General features: G+C 43.5%; 1 protein-coding gene across 1 annotated transcript in view; it reads right to left on the reverse strand.

Annotated features, from left to right (window-relative positions):
- Positions 1–692: 692 nt before the first annotated feature.
- The window catches only part of pcdh7a (protocadherin 7a), a 40,388-nt gene continuing 23,793 nt past the window's right edge, over positions 693–17,287 (reverse strand). Inside the window, exons 4-5 of the mRNA XM_068727054.1 lie at positions 7,097–7,298; positions 693–4,750 (exon numbers count right to left, since the gene is read on the reverse strand). Of these exons, the coding sequence (XP_068583155.1) occupies positions 4,218–4,750; positions 7,097–7,298 (735 nt within the window). The 3' untranslated portion in view covers positions 693–4,217. The remainder of the gene's footprint in view (positions 4,751–7,096; positions 7,299–17,287) is intronic.

Here is a 17,287-nt window from a genome sequence, read left to right on the forward strand (position 1 = left end):
ACTGTTTAGGTATGCAGAAATATTCAAACACACCATTTTTACAATAGGCAAAGTAACTGAAATAAAATACTTCATGCTTGGTTTTCACCCCAACATTATCATATTGTCTGATAAGGGAAGGCATATAACTGTTCTATATCGTATTAGTTAATGTTTATTAACCATCCATTACAGCTTATAAACCCTTTGTAAAAGTCATCTTATTACAAAGTGGTAACAAAAAATATTTTTTTCTCACTGTTTTTGTCTTAAAGTGTCCCCATGTGTGTGAAGTCACTTTTGAAGTCTCAAAGTGATATTCTTGAGGCTGGAACTGTTATCTATTCTACCTATTGTTCATCTCATTGTTACTATTCTTCATCTCATTGTTACTATTGTTCATCTCATTGTTACTATTGTTCATCTCATTGTTACTATTGTTCATCTCATTGTTACTATTGCTTATCTCATTGTTACTATTGTTTATCTCATTGTTACTATTGTTCATCTCATTGTTACTATTGTTCATCTCATTGTTACTATTGTTTATCTCATTGTTACTATTGTTCATCTCATTGTTACTATTGTTTATCTCATTGTTACTATTGTTCATCTCATTGTTACTATTGCTTATCTCATTGTTACTTTTGTTTATCTATTTTATTATTTCCTTGTTACTGCGTGAAACAATCTAACAAAGGTTAACAAACACAAGTGTTTGAAGTTTTTAATGTCAAAGTCAAACTTTTACATGATTCATCTTCATACCAAACCATTCGTCGACAGCTCCTCCTCTTCCTCGTCATAGCAAATGCAATTAGTTCATTACGTAATTACAGGAAGGGAGCAGCAAAAAACAGAGCCAGCCCCTTAAGAAAAGAAAAACAAAGTAGAGGAAAATAAAAATAACAGTTGTTGTTTTTTTTTTGTCTACATTTTTTTCTCAAGTGCAGATTTGAAGACCTTAGGCATGCCATTGTCTGTTATGGGTTCCAGTTGTCTGTTCTACAGTGTAGTTTTATCTGTACATGGCTATAAGAGTAACAGCACGAGGGGGATGACGGGGACATGATGTGCGCTGGAGTGTCTGTTTTTAAAAATGTCTCGATTAGTGGGCGATAGTTCTCAGACGTCACGCTCTTCTCTGTCCGTCTCCCCTCTCTGTTTTGCGGTAGACTGAAAGATATTCATGTTTAAACGTGCAGTATAAAAAAAGAAAGAAAAAAAGATACACACCCACACCGATTCATGTACAGCTCAAGTTCCCTCAAACCGGTGATGGGAGGGTTTGAAAGGTGCTGCAATAGAACTGCCATAAAACAGGCAGTTTAAAGAAATATCTGCCACTTTGAAGAAGCAGGGCTCAGTCAAGAGTCTCTTTCCAAAACTAATAAGCTGGACGTTCAGTTCTTCGTTTAGTACACACACTCATCCCAACTCTTTCTCGCAGAGAAAGAGCACGTGTCCTTCCTTCCTTTCAGTGTACGAGCCCTGCAGGATGATTGTTTTCACCAATCCCTTTTTTTTCCAACACAAACCGTCCACGAACAGATTAACTCCATGCGTTGAGTTCGTTACATCCTCACAGTCCATCAACAACAGAGCTCAGCAAACAGCCGTGTTGGGGATTTTGGGGGTAATGAAGGCTTAGGGAGTAAGTACATCAGTGGCCTAAAACGAGCTAAAGGGAGTCGGTCACACAGTTGTCAAGTTGAAGGTATATACAGATATACAACGTGTAACCACGCGCGAGGAGCACACCCACCTCTCAGGACGACGCCGGTTGTAAAAGTAATGTACAGGATTCACTACTTTCCAAACGTTGAGTGAACAGTGTAGTTTCACATCTTACCTGAGTGTTGCTCTCCTGTCTGACAAACTACACGCTCTACAAGGATCCACCAGCTTAAACCGCAGCACGTCCTTAACGAGCGCGTCTCCTCCGCCTCATCGGATCCGAAACAACCAGAAAAAAAATGAAAAAGACACGCTTTACTGGCAATTTCCAGCGGTGTTACATTCACCGATCCAGACGTTAATGAGATCAGCGCAGATCAAGGAAAGGAGAGGAGAGGAGAAAGGGAACTCATTAAGACCGCAGGGACGACCTAACCCTATTATCCCTATCGCACCACCGAACCACACACTGATGATGGGAATTAAGATGCGCCGGCCTCAATCCACTGACGCAGAGAGAGTGTGTGTCTGGATTCGTGCGGTAGCTGCTGGGAAGAACAAGTTCTGTTATCTGTGCAGATTGGCGTGGGTGAGTTCGGGTCGGCACTGTGTGGTGAAAAAGGGGTGCGGCAGATCTCCGCAGCTCCCGCTGCGTTGTGTTCTTTTTTGTTCATGGAGACTGAGAGAAAGGTTACCACCAAACTTGCTCCATGACCGAGGGGGAACAGTTTAATCCACTGAAGCTAACCATCGCCGCCATCATTATTTCCATTTCCCCCACGTGAGCGCGCACACACACACGTGTAATACGGATGTATCCAAATAGGCGTGGTATCCAAAAAAGGCGCATGGTTTAAAAAAGAGAGAAACAAAGTCAGCATTTCTTTCGTTCATGCAGAGTCCTTTTTTTTCCTTACAGAAATTTGGTTTTTCTATGAGTCCTACTTACAGTATGCAGAACATCTCATGTTCCTGCATTGTCTATCGTTACATACAGTAGATGACATGTCTGAAATTCCCTTTTAATGTTGCCCAGCACGTCAGTCAGAGAGATGAGTAATTATTTAAATACATTTCATGTTTAAATACTGTCTGAAGGGGTGGGGGGCGGGGAGGAGCAGGCAAAATGCTACAGCTAGTTCAATGAGAGGCAATATGTTAAAAAAGTATGATTAAGAGCACATACACACATAGTGCATATGACTTGCGCACATCTTAATATGGGTTTGTGTCTCTATGTATGTTTTAATACTGTGTGTGTGTGTGTGTGTGCTTAATGTTTCCTGTACGAAAGTTAATGCAAGTTATTATATAATTTATGATACACTGCCACCAGATCATGTCATAAACTGTGGCCCTATGCATGTTCACATTCTGTAAATGCAACTTTGTGTTTACATGCGCAGATGTGTGTGTGTGTTAAGTGTGTGCGTGTGTGTATACGTGTGTGCATGTGCATTTGAAAGAACATGTGTGATACGGGAACCCTGTAGGGACACGGCAGGCGTCCTCAGTCAGACAGCAGCAGAGAGAGTAAAAACCTGCCGTCTTATCAAATACACATGTACGATATTTATATACATACAGACTGGGTGTGGAGGCAAAAATTATAGCACACGTATTTTCACACACGCCGGAACTCTGTGGCACTACTGACGCTCTATGAGCACCTTGTGTTTTGAGTGGTTACATTTGATTACTGCAAAAAAAAGGAAAGTCTTTTCACATTGTAGAAAAGACTTTTCTACGAAACGCAGTTTGTTTTGAATGTTTTTAAAGATACCTGATTTTAGAGATCAGCACTTTTTTTTCTTTTCATTACTGTGTAACTGTACAGTCACCATACTGTCAGTACTTTGTTTATGACTCGTTGAGATTCTCGTGGGAGTCAGCAGTTTGATTGGTTAATATCCCCTCGCTTTGTGTTTAGTCATTAGAATGTTTGCTTGGTTTGGATTAGATCCACGGAACTCAATCAAAGACCCGTTACTTCTCCTTCATCTATTTTTGAAGAGATAAGACCTCTGTGGTTTTTTTTCAGCAAGAGGGTTCGCCAGTTGAGTCCAAATCTTGCCCGCTGGAGCCCCGGTGAAAGTTTTCCACATGCACCGAGGCATTTATAGCATCAGGATTCTCATTCTCTCTCTTCTTCACACGGACCCCCTCTGTGGCAGAGGGTCAGGCATGCACTGGATTCAGGTAAAAAGAAGAAGAGATGAAGTCGTCCTCCCCCACAAGAACGTAATGGGATCATCGCCTGTGGGCAACTTTCAGTAGTAGTTAAAAAATACTTTTTTTCTTCTTTTTTTTTTATAGAAAGTACTCCTGGTCAGAGCTCTCCGAAGAGTTGATTTATCGCCTGCTTAAGTTTAGGTGCCTATAAATAGTAGTCAGAATCCAAAATCCAATTTGATGTACAGCTTTTGGAAAACATCTTTTCCGACATTTTCACATCTTCGCGGGTTTAAAAGGCCTTCCAAACTGATGACAGTAAAGTCTAGAGCCTCCCTGTTTTGTTTTTTCTTTCAGAAAAGGGAGTGATCGCTTCAATCGCCATGCCGTCACAGGTAGACCTCTCGGCGTGACAGCGTGAGGCAGGACGTGGTCTTGTAGTCCCCTCCGGTGCGTGTCAGAGGTATGACCTCGGCCGGGTTCTGGCCTTCTCTTCCTTCCTCCTCTTGCTGGCGCCTCCCGAAGCCCGCGCTGCTGAACGTGTCATAGGACGCCGAGGTCATCTTGCGGTTCAGGAGGTTGCGGTTGTGGTCGCCCATGTTCCTGTTGCGGTCTCCGCCCCCCAGGGTGCCGAGAGGATCCCCGTTGGCCAAGGGTAACCTCTGACCTTCTCCGCCGCCGACCACCCCGGGCTCTGAGCTCCCCGCGCTTCCGGCGCTCTCGCTGTCACTTTCATGGTCGTTGCCGTGGAGGTTGTTATTGTCGTCCCCGGGGGCGAAGGTGGAGAGCCGCGGGGGGTCGCTGCCGTGGCGCTGGCGAGGCGAAGGGCGGACGGGCATCCAACAGGTGTCAGAGTGGCCGAACTCATCACATTCCCTGGTGCACTTTCCTGTTAGAGCTACATCTGGCAGTTGTCTGGCATCTGGACACAGGAAAGACAAAAAGAGAGATTGAACGGTGAAAACAAATATTTTTTGTTTTTGTTTATTTCTCTCTTCATTTGATAATTTTAGGTAGAGGCTCAGACATCAACTATGGGGAGAGGGACGACCTGAAACAAAGGGACACAACTAGATTCAAACTGAGGATGCTGCAATTATACGGTATGTGTCCAAACCACTAGGCCACCAGGACCCTGCTTCTTTCAGACTAGTGGAAAGAAAACATCCAAAATACACATTTAGGTATTTATTTCACTACTTTGTCTTGTTTGTGTCTGTAGATTTCTCCTAAATGTATCAAAAACTAGCATTAGATCATTCTTCATTTGCAGATAACATTTCAGAAAACAAATTATAAATAAAATCAAATAATAAAAAATACTGTTGAAAGCTATTAGTTAATTTTTTTGATCACCCTATTCACCTGTAGTTTTAAATTGCCTGTAATGTTACAATACACATTTAAAATTTGTATATTCTCAGACTCTGAACCAGAAATCTCCCCTTCAGTACCAATTACATAGAACAAACGTTCCAGTTTCATTCCTATCTATATTCTGAAGGTTTTTACAGAGGGATTTGTTCATGTATAAATCAAAGCCTGATTTATACAACATTTTATTACTAAAAAGATGGCGAAAATGTATTTTTTTATATGGCTGTTGACAGTATTGTCTGATTTATGGAGTGATACAAAGAGACATCCAATATTTTCCTCTGTCAAAACCTTTCATTGTCAACACAATGAAACAATAATTCTGAAACTGGCTTTATCCAACGTTCAGATTACTGTTGTGGAAAATTATACAAATCAACCCATATTTGATAAGACAATGTCTCATTTGTATATTTAAACATACAAATTCAGAAAACGTGTAATACAAAATATAATTGCCTTAATGTAAGTAATCAACTGGGGAAGTTTCATGGTGATATCTATTAGTTAAAAACCCATTGCACTGGGGTGTCTCCTCTTCAACAAGAAAAAAAGCAGAGAACAGGAGAAAGAAAAAAGGCAAGAAAATGCTGTTAAAGCAAATTGGAAATTGCTGACTTTAATCGTATTTTGCAATTCCAGCTGTGCTCAGAATCACATGAAAGGTCAAAGGTGAGGTAAAAAAAATCCACCGTTGTGGCCAAATAGAAGATTATAGTCAGCAATCTTAGTGACAGATCTGAATTTCCTTCCATGCAAGGGAAAGATCAAATTACATATCGGAACTGATGTGTTGGTTCAGAAGGTTAGATGCTGATGTCCTGCAAGTGTCAAAGGTTATAGTTATTATCTATGTAAACCAGTCCTTTATGAATCACTACTGACATCACGTTCAATGATGATAGATGAGGTATATGCGGCTTCGCAGGTGTCATATTACAGACAGTTAAAGGGAAAGTAGTATTCTGTATGCATCTAACGGGCAACTGAAAACAAAGCATTATTCCCTGTTTAGTTTTCCTAAATGCTGCTCTGTTAGAATGCAACACGAGGAATCAAATATTTCTGTTGTATTTTGAAAACTAATTCCAGGTTTGTTGCCTTCGCACGGCGGCAGCGGCAGTAAATCTGTGTGAAGCCAAACAAGCACATCATTATACAGTATAATTACAACCAACACAATGAATTCTCTGTTCAATCCCTCTCTCCATCTGACCGTGAAGGAAACTTATTAAAACTCCACAATATTCTCAAGACTCCGTACGTCGGTGAGAAAGCAGCATTTAACCCCACAAGTACAGTCAGCAACACGCCAAGGTCACAGTGACCTCGACGTGTCGCTTCACTTGCTTCACACAGAGAAAAGAGGAGAAGAAGATGGAATAAAATAAATAAATAATAAAACGTTTTTGTGTGCTAGCCTCCATCCTTGACAAAGACCCAGAAGAGAAAAAAAGGTAAAAACACAATTTCGTTGGTGAAAAGGGAAGTTTTGGGCTGCCGACTGAAGGCAAGGCCATCGACGAGCAAACCGTTTTTTTTCAGAAAAAAGCTTTTCACGTGACACACACGCTTTCACACAAACACATGTGCAGCGCACACACACACACACACACACACACACACACACACACACACACACACACAGGACAATTCCTTTATTCAATAAAACACATTCCTGTCACGTGAGGAGAGGCTCCTGAGACCTTGGCAGCATGTCGAGGTTTCAAAGTGTTTGACTGTGGATGTGATTGTGTGTGTGTGTGTGTGTGTGTTTTCACAGAATACAAAGTATGAAAGTATCTGGTGGCCTCATGACCACAATTTCGGAGTGACTTCGATGAATGTAATTGGCTGTTTTACTGTGCGACTGCATGCGTTTTGCTCTGACCGTTCTCCACGTGCTCCTCCTCCCCCACGCTGCCCTCCGGTGTGGTCCGCTCGTAGCCCTCCTCCGGCAGCGGCAGCGCTCCGAGTCGCGGCCCCGACGAGCTCTTGCTGCTCGGCGTCTCTGAGTCCTCCAGGCCGCTGTCGTAGCAGCCGGCGTCCTGGGGCTGGCTGACTACGGAGAAGGTCACCCGGCGAAGGGTTCCCTGCGGGGAAAGAGAAAACACACAGGATATGGGATTAATCATCCTGGATTCTTAATCGGAGATTCTAAATCTGGGGATTAGGCAGGAGGGGTGGGCAAGGGGGTCTGCAAAGACATATTGAGATTATCCGAATCGTGTTCGCCTTGATTATGAGCTTAGCTGCGACAATGCAGGGTAATAGCCGTCAACCAATCGCGTCAGTCTTTCAAAGTTTTCCATTGGCTTTTAATCCCAGTTTAGATGAATGCTGCTGGACATGGCGGATGTTTACAAACCTCTGGCCGGCCTGGAGACACTTATTTTTCATCTGGACTGGAGCCCAGTAGCAGCAGCTGGGCGATATAGAGCCCACTGTCAAAAAATACTATGAAGTGAAGAAAGTTGGATTCTATATTTTTTAGGATTGTCAACAAAACCTGCAATGCATTGATCTCATTGACAGGTCCGGTCTGTGTATCCAAAGCCTGACGTAGCTCCGCCGTTTTGAATCAAACACATCGTTGCAATGGGCAACGTGTTCCTTTATAGCGGATGGCATTGGGTACTGTGGGTTCATTTGAAGTCTGTCCCGGCTGCACCGACCTGCTGTGTGTACAGAACGGTTGTGTGCATAAATATTCACCAGCTGACCAGATGTGTATTCATCGGCAGCAGAAAATAGTTACTCCTGTTAGAGTTACATTTGCTTATAAAAATGCAGTGTCCATGTGTTTTAGGGCTATGATTTAATCTTTTTTTCAAATGAATCTACTGTATTATTGTATTTATGAAATGTTTTTTAAGATTTATATCTTCTGAAGGCTGGATAGGAAAGAGAGACGGATTAATGCATTGTTAGTTTCGGTCTTTTCATTGGATTGGTTAACAAAGTAGAGAACATCATCAGCCTTATCCTTCAGCTCTGCTGATTTTTAGATTGTTTTCAGTTCATATTTTTTTGTTAACCCTTTAGCGACCTCTATGTTGAACTTAATTGGGATCTGAATAGTAATATTAACGAAAAAATGAGTTTTACTTCTATTCGTGAAAGCTTTTGGTGTAACCCAGAGACTTTGAAGAGCAGGCAGCACCCATCACTGTGAAGACAAACCAACAGGCAATCTACCACCACTAACACAAATCTTCCAATCCTGCAGGTAGAAGTGGTGGGGATTCAGTAACAAATCACATCGTTCACTCAAACTGAGCATCGCACCTGCTGCGATTTCATCACTCAAATCACCCGTCTAGTTAGCAGACCGGTTTTCACTTTGAAGGAGAAAAAAAGAAGAAAAGAAGAGCGTAATAAGTCCATGCTGAGAGAATATCAGAAGGAGTTAAATGACTCCATCTGGCCTGGAGGGATCACTCTGCACCAGGAAGCCCATTTCTTTACAACGCCCCTCCTATCTCCTCTCATGCTCATTTATCTATTCGCAAAAAATTACAACCCTTTTAATTTATATCTGCTTTGAAACACGGGGCGTATAGCAAGAAAGTGAGGGGAACAGAGGGAAGACGCAGATTAGGGCAGGGAAAAAAAAACTTTAACTGGGAACGTCGCCTCGGGATAATCTGGAGGGAAACGGATGGACGGCTGGCATTAAAAGCCCAAACTAAACCAATTGTTCTTTTCCTTCCAAACACCCAAAGAAAAATGGAACGTTTCACCTAATGCACAGCTAAATTAATTAAGTAAGGGAGTGGGGAGGGAAGGGGGGGGGGGGGGATTAACGGAGCACTTGTTTCTTCCGCCACTTCTTGACACACACGGGTAAAAAAAAGGGATGAGAGAAAGCGACTCAGACAGCAGAGATTGTGAGCACAAGCAAGACTGAGGAGGAGCTATTAGATTCTAATGGAGAAGCAGCAGTCCTTGGAATCGCAGTGGCTTCATCTCGACTCTCCGCAGAGAGAGAGCAATGTATTTTTAGAGCATTAGTTCAGATGAAGCAGTCCAACCTCTTTTCTCCTCTTTTTTCAGACCAAGGGGCAATGGCACAGAGAGAGAAAGTGGGCGAACAAGAGAGAGAGGGAACGGGTGAGGATTTGTTTTCTTGCAATAAGAAAGGAGTTCATTGTAAGATCTCATCGTAATACGTTTTTTTTAGCGCAGTGCCATCACAAGGTGTAATGTTTTTTTCATGATGACGGAATAATTATTTCATGATAATGATGCTTAAAAATGGAATGATCCCTCTCCGACCTTCTGTTCAGAGGTACAATATAAAACGGGAAGAAAATTAGATTTCTGTAGTTTGGATTAGCTCCAGTTTGTGGAGTAAATCAGCCATACATACAGTACTGTCCAACTTCTCTCTGTGGACATGTTGCTACACTGTTTGCATGCCCAAAACAACAGCGTAATGCGTTGTCAACTTCTACTGCTAACAATAGTTAACAATGGCTAACCTGGCTGGAGCACGCCACATTAAGTTTCACGAGTTGTTGTACAGTAACGCGGTCAACTCAGGTGTGACGCCATTGCGAAGTACAACTTCCGATTTCCGAGGTAACGCATTCCACGAGTCTACAGCCATGCTAGCAGCTCTGTGAGACTGTACTTAGGCACTTTGAGTTCAATGCTAACGTCACCATGCTAACATGCTCACAAAGACAATGCTAACATAGGGATGCTAAGCCAGTGCTGGAATGTAACTAAGTACATATACTCAAGTACTGTATTACTTCTACTCCGCTACATCTCAGAGGCAAATATAGTACTTTTTACCCCACTACATTTTAGTGACAATTTTAGTTACTAGTTACTTTATGAACTACTATTATGAACACAAAATATAAATCAACTGATAAATTATTATATTATTGTAAGTGATGCATGACACACTATGCATCAATAATTATAATCCAATAAATCTTCATTATTCTCAAGAACAAGTAGTTTTACTTACGTACTTTAAGTATATTTTGCTGCTAATACTTATACTAATACTTGTAAGATTTTGAATGCAAGACTTTATTTGGTATTTCTTAACTGTAGTATTACTACTTTTACTTAAGTAAAGTAAGTAGTTTAGCGTGTTAGCAAGTGAATGTTTGCTAATTTGGCACTTATCACAAAGCACAGCTGAGGCTGATGGGGATGTCATTAGTATTAGTATTGGACAGATTGAAATGTTTCAAACATCGCTGAGTATTTATATTTCATAATGGATGCTTAACTGTATGTATGAAGAAAGGGCTGAACTTGATTGACAGACAAGGAGAGAGTTACTACTGTTGGAGGCCTGCTGCTGGTTGTTATCTGTGTGCGTGTTGTTCTATTACAGAATTCATCTGTTCAGCCATGATTTCATCTAATTCAATTTCTCTCTAACCCTCTTTCTGCCCAGAGCTGCCCCCTTCCATTCCTTCATCCTGATAATTTTATTTTCTATTTCTCTCCTCCCTCCTTTCCTTCGGACGATCCTGCAGTCAACTCTGCTTTTCACAGCTGTAACTCTCCCTCTTTCCTCTGTCCCTCCCTCTCACTCACCCCCCCAACCCCCCCCTTCTCTTGCCCGTCAGCTTTATGACGTGGCGATCGATGATGTGTCCTTGACCTCGTTATGAGTCCCTCTCCTCTTCCCCAGCAGGCTTTATTGACCCATAACTCCCTAACCCCCTTTTTTCCCTCCTTTTCTCTCATCCTCCATTCTCTCCATCTGAAAGTCTTCTACTCATTGACAAAACCTCTCGTCTCTTCCGCACAGTATGTCTCTGTCCCCCTGGCCTCTCACCATTGTTGTCTCACTTCATTTTATTTCTCAAAATTTGTCCTTATACCCCCCCCCATCATTTCCTATCAATAAGCTCTTTTTAAAGCGTCTGTCCTCGTTGCTCATATCTTAAACGGATCTCTTTTTATTTCCTGTCTGCTTTACCAGCTCATCTCTTCCTCTACAAAAACAAACGAAACACCCAAGTGTCCCTTGATGTTTTTCCAACTTGACTCACAAAGCATGTTTGTGTGCGTGCACATGCTTTTTATTATTTGTCAAGAGCTATCGGAATAAAGACTGATTACTAAATATCTGAACGTCGACACACACACACACACACACACACACACACACACACACACACACACACACACACACACACACCCACCCACACACTTTCGAACACAGACACATGCGGATGAGTTGGCTAAGGTCCAGCGTGGCCTATGAATTCATGCCTGATGGAATATTAATTGAGTTTGACGGAGGACATAAAAAAAACCTTCCCCTTAATCTGACACGGGCCATTACAGTTCAATACTGACATGGGAGCTTCGCTCATTTGCAAGGCGCGGAGAGCGTGTCTGAGTGGGCGCGTTGAGTGCGTTTTGTGCGTGCGCGTGTAGCGCAACCGTATTGTACAAGCACATGAGAATTCCTGATACAGTATGTGAGATCCTGTGAAGTTATTTCTGGCAGAAAGGTATGAATCAAACCGATGCATGCATGATGGGTCTGAACTCAGAATAAACTTAACCATCTGAATGTTGCAGCTCTGAAGGAACCGTGGAAAAAAAAGCTCCTAATATAGCTTTCATTTCGGGGCTAGAGTGTGTTTCCGGCACACGCGCATGCGCGCGTGTGTGTGTGTGTGTGCATATGCTTACGAGTGAGACTTCACACCTTTGTGTTTTACTGCGGTGTGCGAGACTTTCAGAGCCTGCAAGATGTGTTATGTCAGCCTGTGAGAGTACATGTGTGTGTGTGTGTGTGTGTGTGTGTGTGTGTTTCGCAGTTCGAGGTGGCGCATATGTGCGTGCGTGCGCAGGTTGGCTCAGTCATCAAGGTAATTAGTGTGTAAACCTCCTCGCTGTCGGTTCAAAGAGAATTAACGAGCTCTGGTTAATTAACAGTCTCCCTCTCTTCTTGTTACATGTGTCTGCGTATTCAACACGTGTGCGTTTTTTGCGCGCATATGTGCGACATCTGCGCGTCTGCGAGCGCGTTGGGACGTGTGTGTTTGTGTTCGTCTATGCCCTGCTATGCTCTGGTCTGCATAATGAATTGACAGCATGCAGCTTTTGCATAAACCAAAACTACAAATACGGTTGCAGGACTAAGCCCCGTTTCCCTTTTGGCCCTCTGCTCAGTCTCATTTGTTTTTCACATCATCTAGGTACGGAGAAGAGCCACCATGTTACGCCTGATTGTATTATGTATATGTTTGGTACATATAGATTGGTTCCTCTTTAATACGTAACAAGTTTCACTCATAACAACACTCAGGTCACGTTGCACACAAGCAGAGCGAGGATGTCATGTATAATCCATGGTTGACCACCATTTTAGATACACTGTTTGCTTTAGAGTCAACATCCAGCACACTAAAGTCATAATTCATTTTCTGCACCAAAATGACTTATTTAAGGCTGATTCCAACATTTTTTATTGACGATCGATATCCACCGACAGTGTGTGATAGCTTTTTGCTCTTCAATTGATATTTGATAGAGTGGATGCAGACAAATTAGTTGAAGAGGGCTGTTCAATAATTGCATTTGGACTAAACAGCTCTCAGATTGATTCTAATTACATATAAGCAGTTTTTTCTTGCCTGCTTGCTTTTCTTTATTATAAATGTATCAGACTGTGACAGACGGAATTCATACGTTTTAATGAGGGATGATATCTTATCATATTTCACAAATGTATGAAAGTCGTGTTGGATTTAGTTTTTTTTCCTCGTCCACTTGCTGTAGACGAGGAATACACGCTAACATGTTGCTGCATGTTAGCGTGTATTCCTGTGCCGCAACTTGAGGTATAGAGGAGGTTTTCTCTTCTTTTTTTTCCTGTGTTGAAACGAGGCAGAAGTCGGACAGTTTCATGAGCCAAATGTCAATCAAGCAGACACCTGGCATCCAATTTGTAATCACTCCCTCTAGACGGCTGAGTTTTTCTAACGTTGACTGAGGGGTGTAGCTCAGCGTGTTAATATCCCCGCCGGCCGTCCTTCACTGGTGGTTTCAGCCTGCGGACGTGTGGTGTTTAATGCCAAGCATCCATACGCCTAAATGTGATTATTTCATGCCAGAAACAGGATTGTGACCCTCGTGGGATACAGAAAGTCTCAATTAAAGGCTAGATTTATGGAATTCTATAAGTGGCTTAGTAGCTCCAGTGGGCAGGATGACCAATTGAATGATTAGAGAAGGTTCAATTAGATAATTACTTTAAAAAAAAAAACCACAATTTTAATACATGAATAAATACTTAGAACATGTTCTAATGCTTAGCTGTCTGTACTGAACAAGCATGCTTCTGATACTCAATGCAAGATCAATAGTCTATTATCACTATTCATGTCATCAAATTACGTCACCTCATCCTGTCTCTCATAACACGATAGCTTATTTACTACCTAAAAATAATTGAGCTGATTAAATGTCAGTCTTCTGCACATCGCAGCAATAACAGAATACGTAAGGTGATATTGCACTCTGCTTCCACAACGTATAATGAAAACTAATATGCTTCTGTTGACACCACATGGGTATAGACCCAGACTTCATATCTGGAATGCTGATCAGGGGAAATGACCTTTGCCTCTGCTCTCTTGTTTTGCCTCCGTTTAGAGTGCCACGCTAATGCAGCCAGCAAACGTGTGTGTGTGTGTGTGTGTGTGTGTGTGCTCACTCTCTGAGAGCGGAGCAGGTGTTGGAATGAGTGAGTGAAATCGGTGACTGGGAGTTTATTATAATTCAAACATTCTTGAGATGTGAAGAGTTTGTATTGACTGTTTTTTCTATTCAAAGCTGTTTCATTTTAAAGCTTTTAAAAGCAGCAACGCCGTCACTTTGCCAGATTAAACTGTAAAGATGCTTTACACGGTGAAACTAACGGCATGGAACGATGAACACTGTTGTTTAATGTGTATATTTAAAGTGAACAGAAGTCGTGGCTCTGCTGGTGGCATGTTTCAATGTGTTCTTCTTTGCCACTCTACACTAGTTTTTTATCACTTTAAGTGAGTTACTATTTAGATTCTCACATCCTCTCCAGATGTCTTCTATTATCATTTTAACAGATTTTTCCCCCCGCAAGCACCTAAAAGTGTGAAGTTTGGTGGTGAAATATCACATGTCTCGGGGTGTTTTAAAAAAAAAAAAAAAAAACTCATCTCAGCACTTTTGTTTTTTTACCATCCCTTTTCCTCTGTGCCAAAGAGGCAAACTAATAAAACAAAACTTTGACTAAGCGATGGAGTCGACCGGTCAGAAGTCTCCGTTCTCAGGTCACATGTGCTCGAAAATCTCTGAAGTGTTTGTCGGGAAAAATCTTTTGAAACCTTTTGCTGTCGACTGTTAAGTTATGCATCAAAGGCAACGGGGGGTGGGGGGTGAAGACAGTGAAATATCCTGACAGGAAGCATCTCGCGGGGGCCGTGTGAACAGGACAGATGTGTTAAGAATTCATTTGAGGATGATATATTTACACCGGGTTATTTAAATATAGAACTCATCTGAAACTGTATTTGCTGTAACGTTGGGGGGCGACGCGTGCGGGTTTGCTGGAATGCAGTTACCCTGGGCTATGCAGGAAAGAGCAAGACGTCCTGTTTACACGGTGCGCCCGTCGGGTCAAGCAGATAGGTGAAGAGACCGAGTGAGAGTGAGAGAGAGAGAAAGAGAGAGAGAGGAGGGGATAAAACAAATCCGATAAATGGGTGAAACACAAAGACAGGGCTGTTAATCAGTGCGTGGGGCAGACTGTGAAAATGTACCAATGATAAAAGGGGACCCGACTTGTACAACTCTGACCAGACGGCCTGAAGTAGAAATGAAGAGACAAAGAATGCCGTTTTAGGGAGGGGGGAGAGAGGGAGGACCGCTGTGGTATTTGCAGAATGCAGAAAATGGTTTGGAGCAGGTTGAGACTCGGCTCGGGTAAAAGGGATGAAGCAATACGAGTGGCATTTCTTCGGCTGTCTGACTCACAGATGTTGATGAGCCGAGGCGCCTTGTTACCACAACACACACACACACACACACACACACACACACACACACACACACACACTGGCGGCTTCCATGCGGATGCCGTGAATCCACACATTAGGCACACCTGCTTGTTTGCACTCACACTCGCAGGTGTGCACGTACACACTCACTGGCACGTTTATAACTATGCAGGCAAGAGTGTGTGTGTTGCAGTGGGACCACCTCTGCAGTAAGAGCAATCCCTCCCTCCTCCACGCTTCTGCTTTACCCCTATACCCCCCCCTCCCATATTTCTCTGCTTCCTCTCACCCTTCGCTTCGCTCTCCCTTCTCTCATTTCCCCTTTTCTCTGCTTTCCTCTCCTCTTTCCCCTTTCATCCTTCTTATTCTGCAGTCCACCCCCCCCACACCCTCTTCCTTTCCCTGTCTCTCTCTCTCTCTCTCTCTCTCTCTATTGCTCCCCCTAGAAGCAGGTGATGTAGAAGGGTGCTCAGCAGTATCTGACTATCAGGCCTGACTCTGTGAGAGGAATGATAATCACTGTGCTGCACTGCAGAGAGAGAAAGAGAAGAGAGGGAGCAAGGGAGAGACAGGGAGAGAGAAGAAGGGAGGGAGAGGGGAGGCACGAGGCTGAGGGAGAGGGGGGCAAGTGCGGCAGTAGGCAAAATGATGCGAGGGGAGGTGGGGTGTTGGGGTGGGGGGGAGGATGAGAGGAGGAGGGCAAGAGAGTGGGACAAAGAGAAAAAAGGGAGACAAAGAAAGAAGGAAAGAAACAGAGGATTACGGAAACGGAGCACTGCTTTAGTAACGTATACCTCCTCTGTGTCGTGTGCCCCTTCTTTCCCCACCTTATCCTCCTCCACCCCCTCCATTTTTAACCCCCCTCCTCCTGCATACACCTCCGACAACATCACTCCTGCCGCCACAATAGCTTGTAGTACAGCAGCCCCGCGGTATGAGGGAGAGCCTTAGCCTTGTGTCTGAGCGCCAGAGAACATTAACTGCAGCAGCGAGGTCATCTGATCGGCACTATGCGGTCCCTCTCTCCCTCCCTCTTTCTCTCTCTCCACACTCCTCACTCCTCTCCACACTGCTGCAGTCTGCTGCCGCCGGACCCCCCCCATCCCCCCCGTGGCCGTCAGCGGAACTGCCGTCCACGCTGCCTACCGGCACGCCCGTCCCAGCAAACACTTTTTGCAACGCATGTCCGCTGTTTGCCGGAGCCTGTCCATAAATCACTTTCTCATACGAGAACAATAAAAAGCCAAACCCGGCGGCCAGTGCTCATCAACGTTCTCCTAACTAGCCACTGTGAGTGTGTTTGTGTGTGTTTTTTTAAGGTACAGTTTTGTGTGTGTGTTTTAGGTGGAGAGACGCAGAGAGAGAGACACCGCATGCGGGTCCACTGCATTGCCATCCACCACAGCTTTTGTTACCATCAAGCTGTCCACTCTGGCATTGAGCTTTCTCGCTTCTCCCCGTCTCCATCTGGGCTCTCTCCACCCTGCAGATACACATTGAAAATCACTGACTCTATTCACCGCATCGGGCCTTTGAAACGTTTATCCTTTTGTGTAGCCGTGGCTGTCCATGGGGGACAAAACAGAAACAAAAAGCACATAGAGCGAGGACGTGAAGCGAGGCTTACCGGACAAATGCCCATGATTCAGATTAGCTCCTTTGTTGGTGTGTGCGTGCGTGATTGTGATGTTCATCGCTTTCCACTGCTAGTCCCTAAAACAGTCATCTCTCTTAATAGCCATGACAGCGGCCATTGTTGAGAAAGATGCAAACAGGATGGTGGCGTACAAACCGGCCTTCTGTGTGCGTGTGTGAGTAAGAGAGACCATGCATATGTATGCCTGCTACTTAGATGGCATTTCACTGCCCATTCTGTGTGTGTATGTGTGTGTGTGTGTGTGTGTGTGTGTGTGTGTGTGGACCATTAGACTAATAGTATGCGTGTTAGGAACAGGCTTTTCCCACCCACTGCTATTGTCCATTAAGGTTGACCAGAGGAGAGTGAACAATGGCTTCACTGTGGGGGCCAGTGTATGAAAGAGTAAAAG

This window comes from Cebidichthys violaceus, unplaced genomic scaffold, assembly GCF_023349555.1.
Source record: "Cebidichthys violaceus isolate CVI_PGR_0920_01 unplaced genomic scaffold, fCebVio1.0.p SCAF_4, whole genome shotgun sequence".
NCBI lineage: Eukaryota > Metazoa > Chordata > Actinopteri > Perciformes > Stichaeidae > Cebidichthys > Cebidichthys violaceus.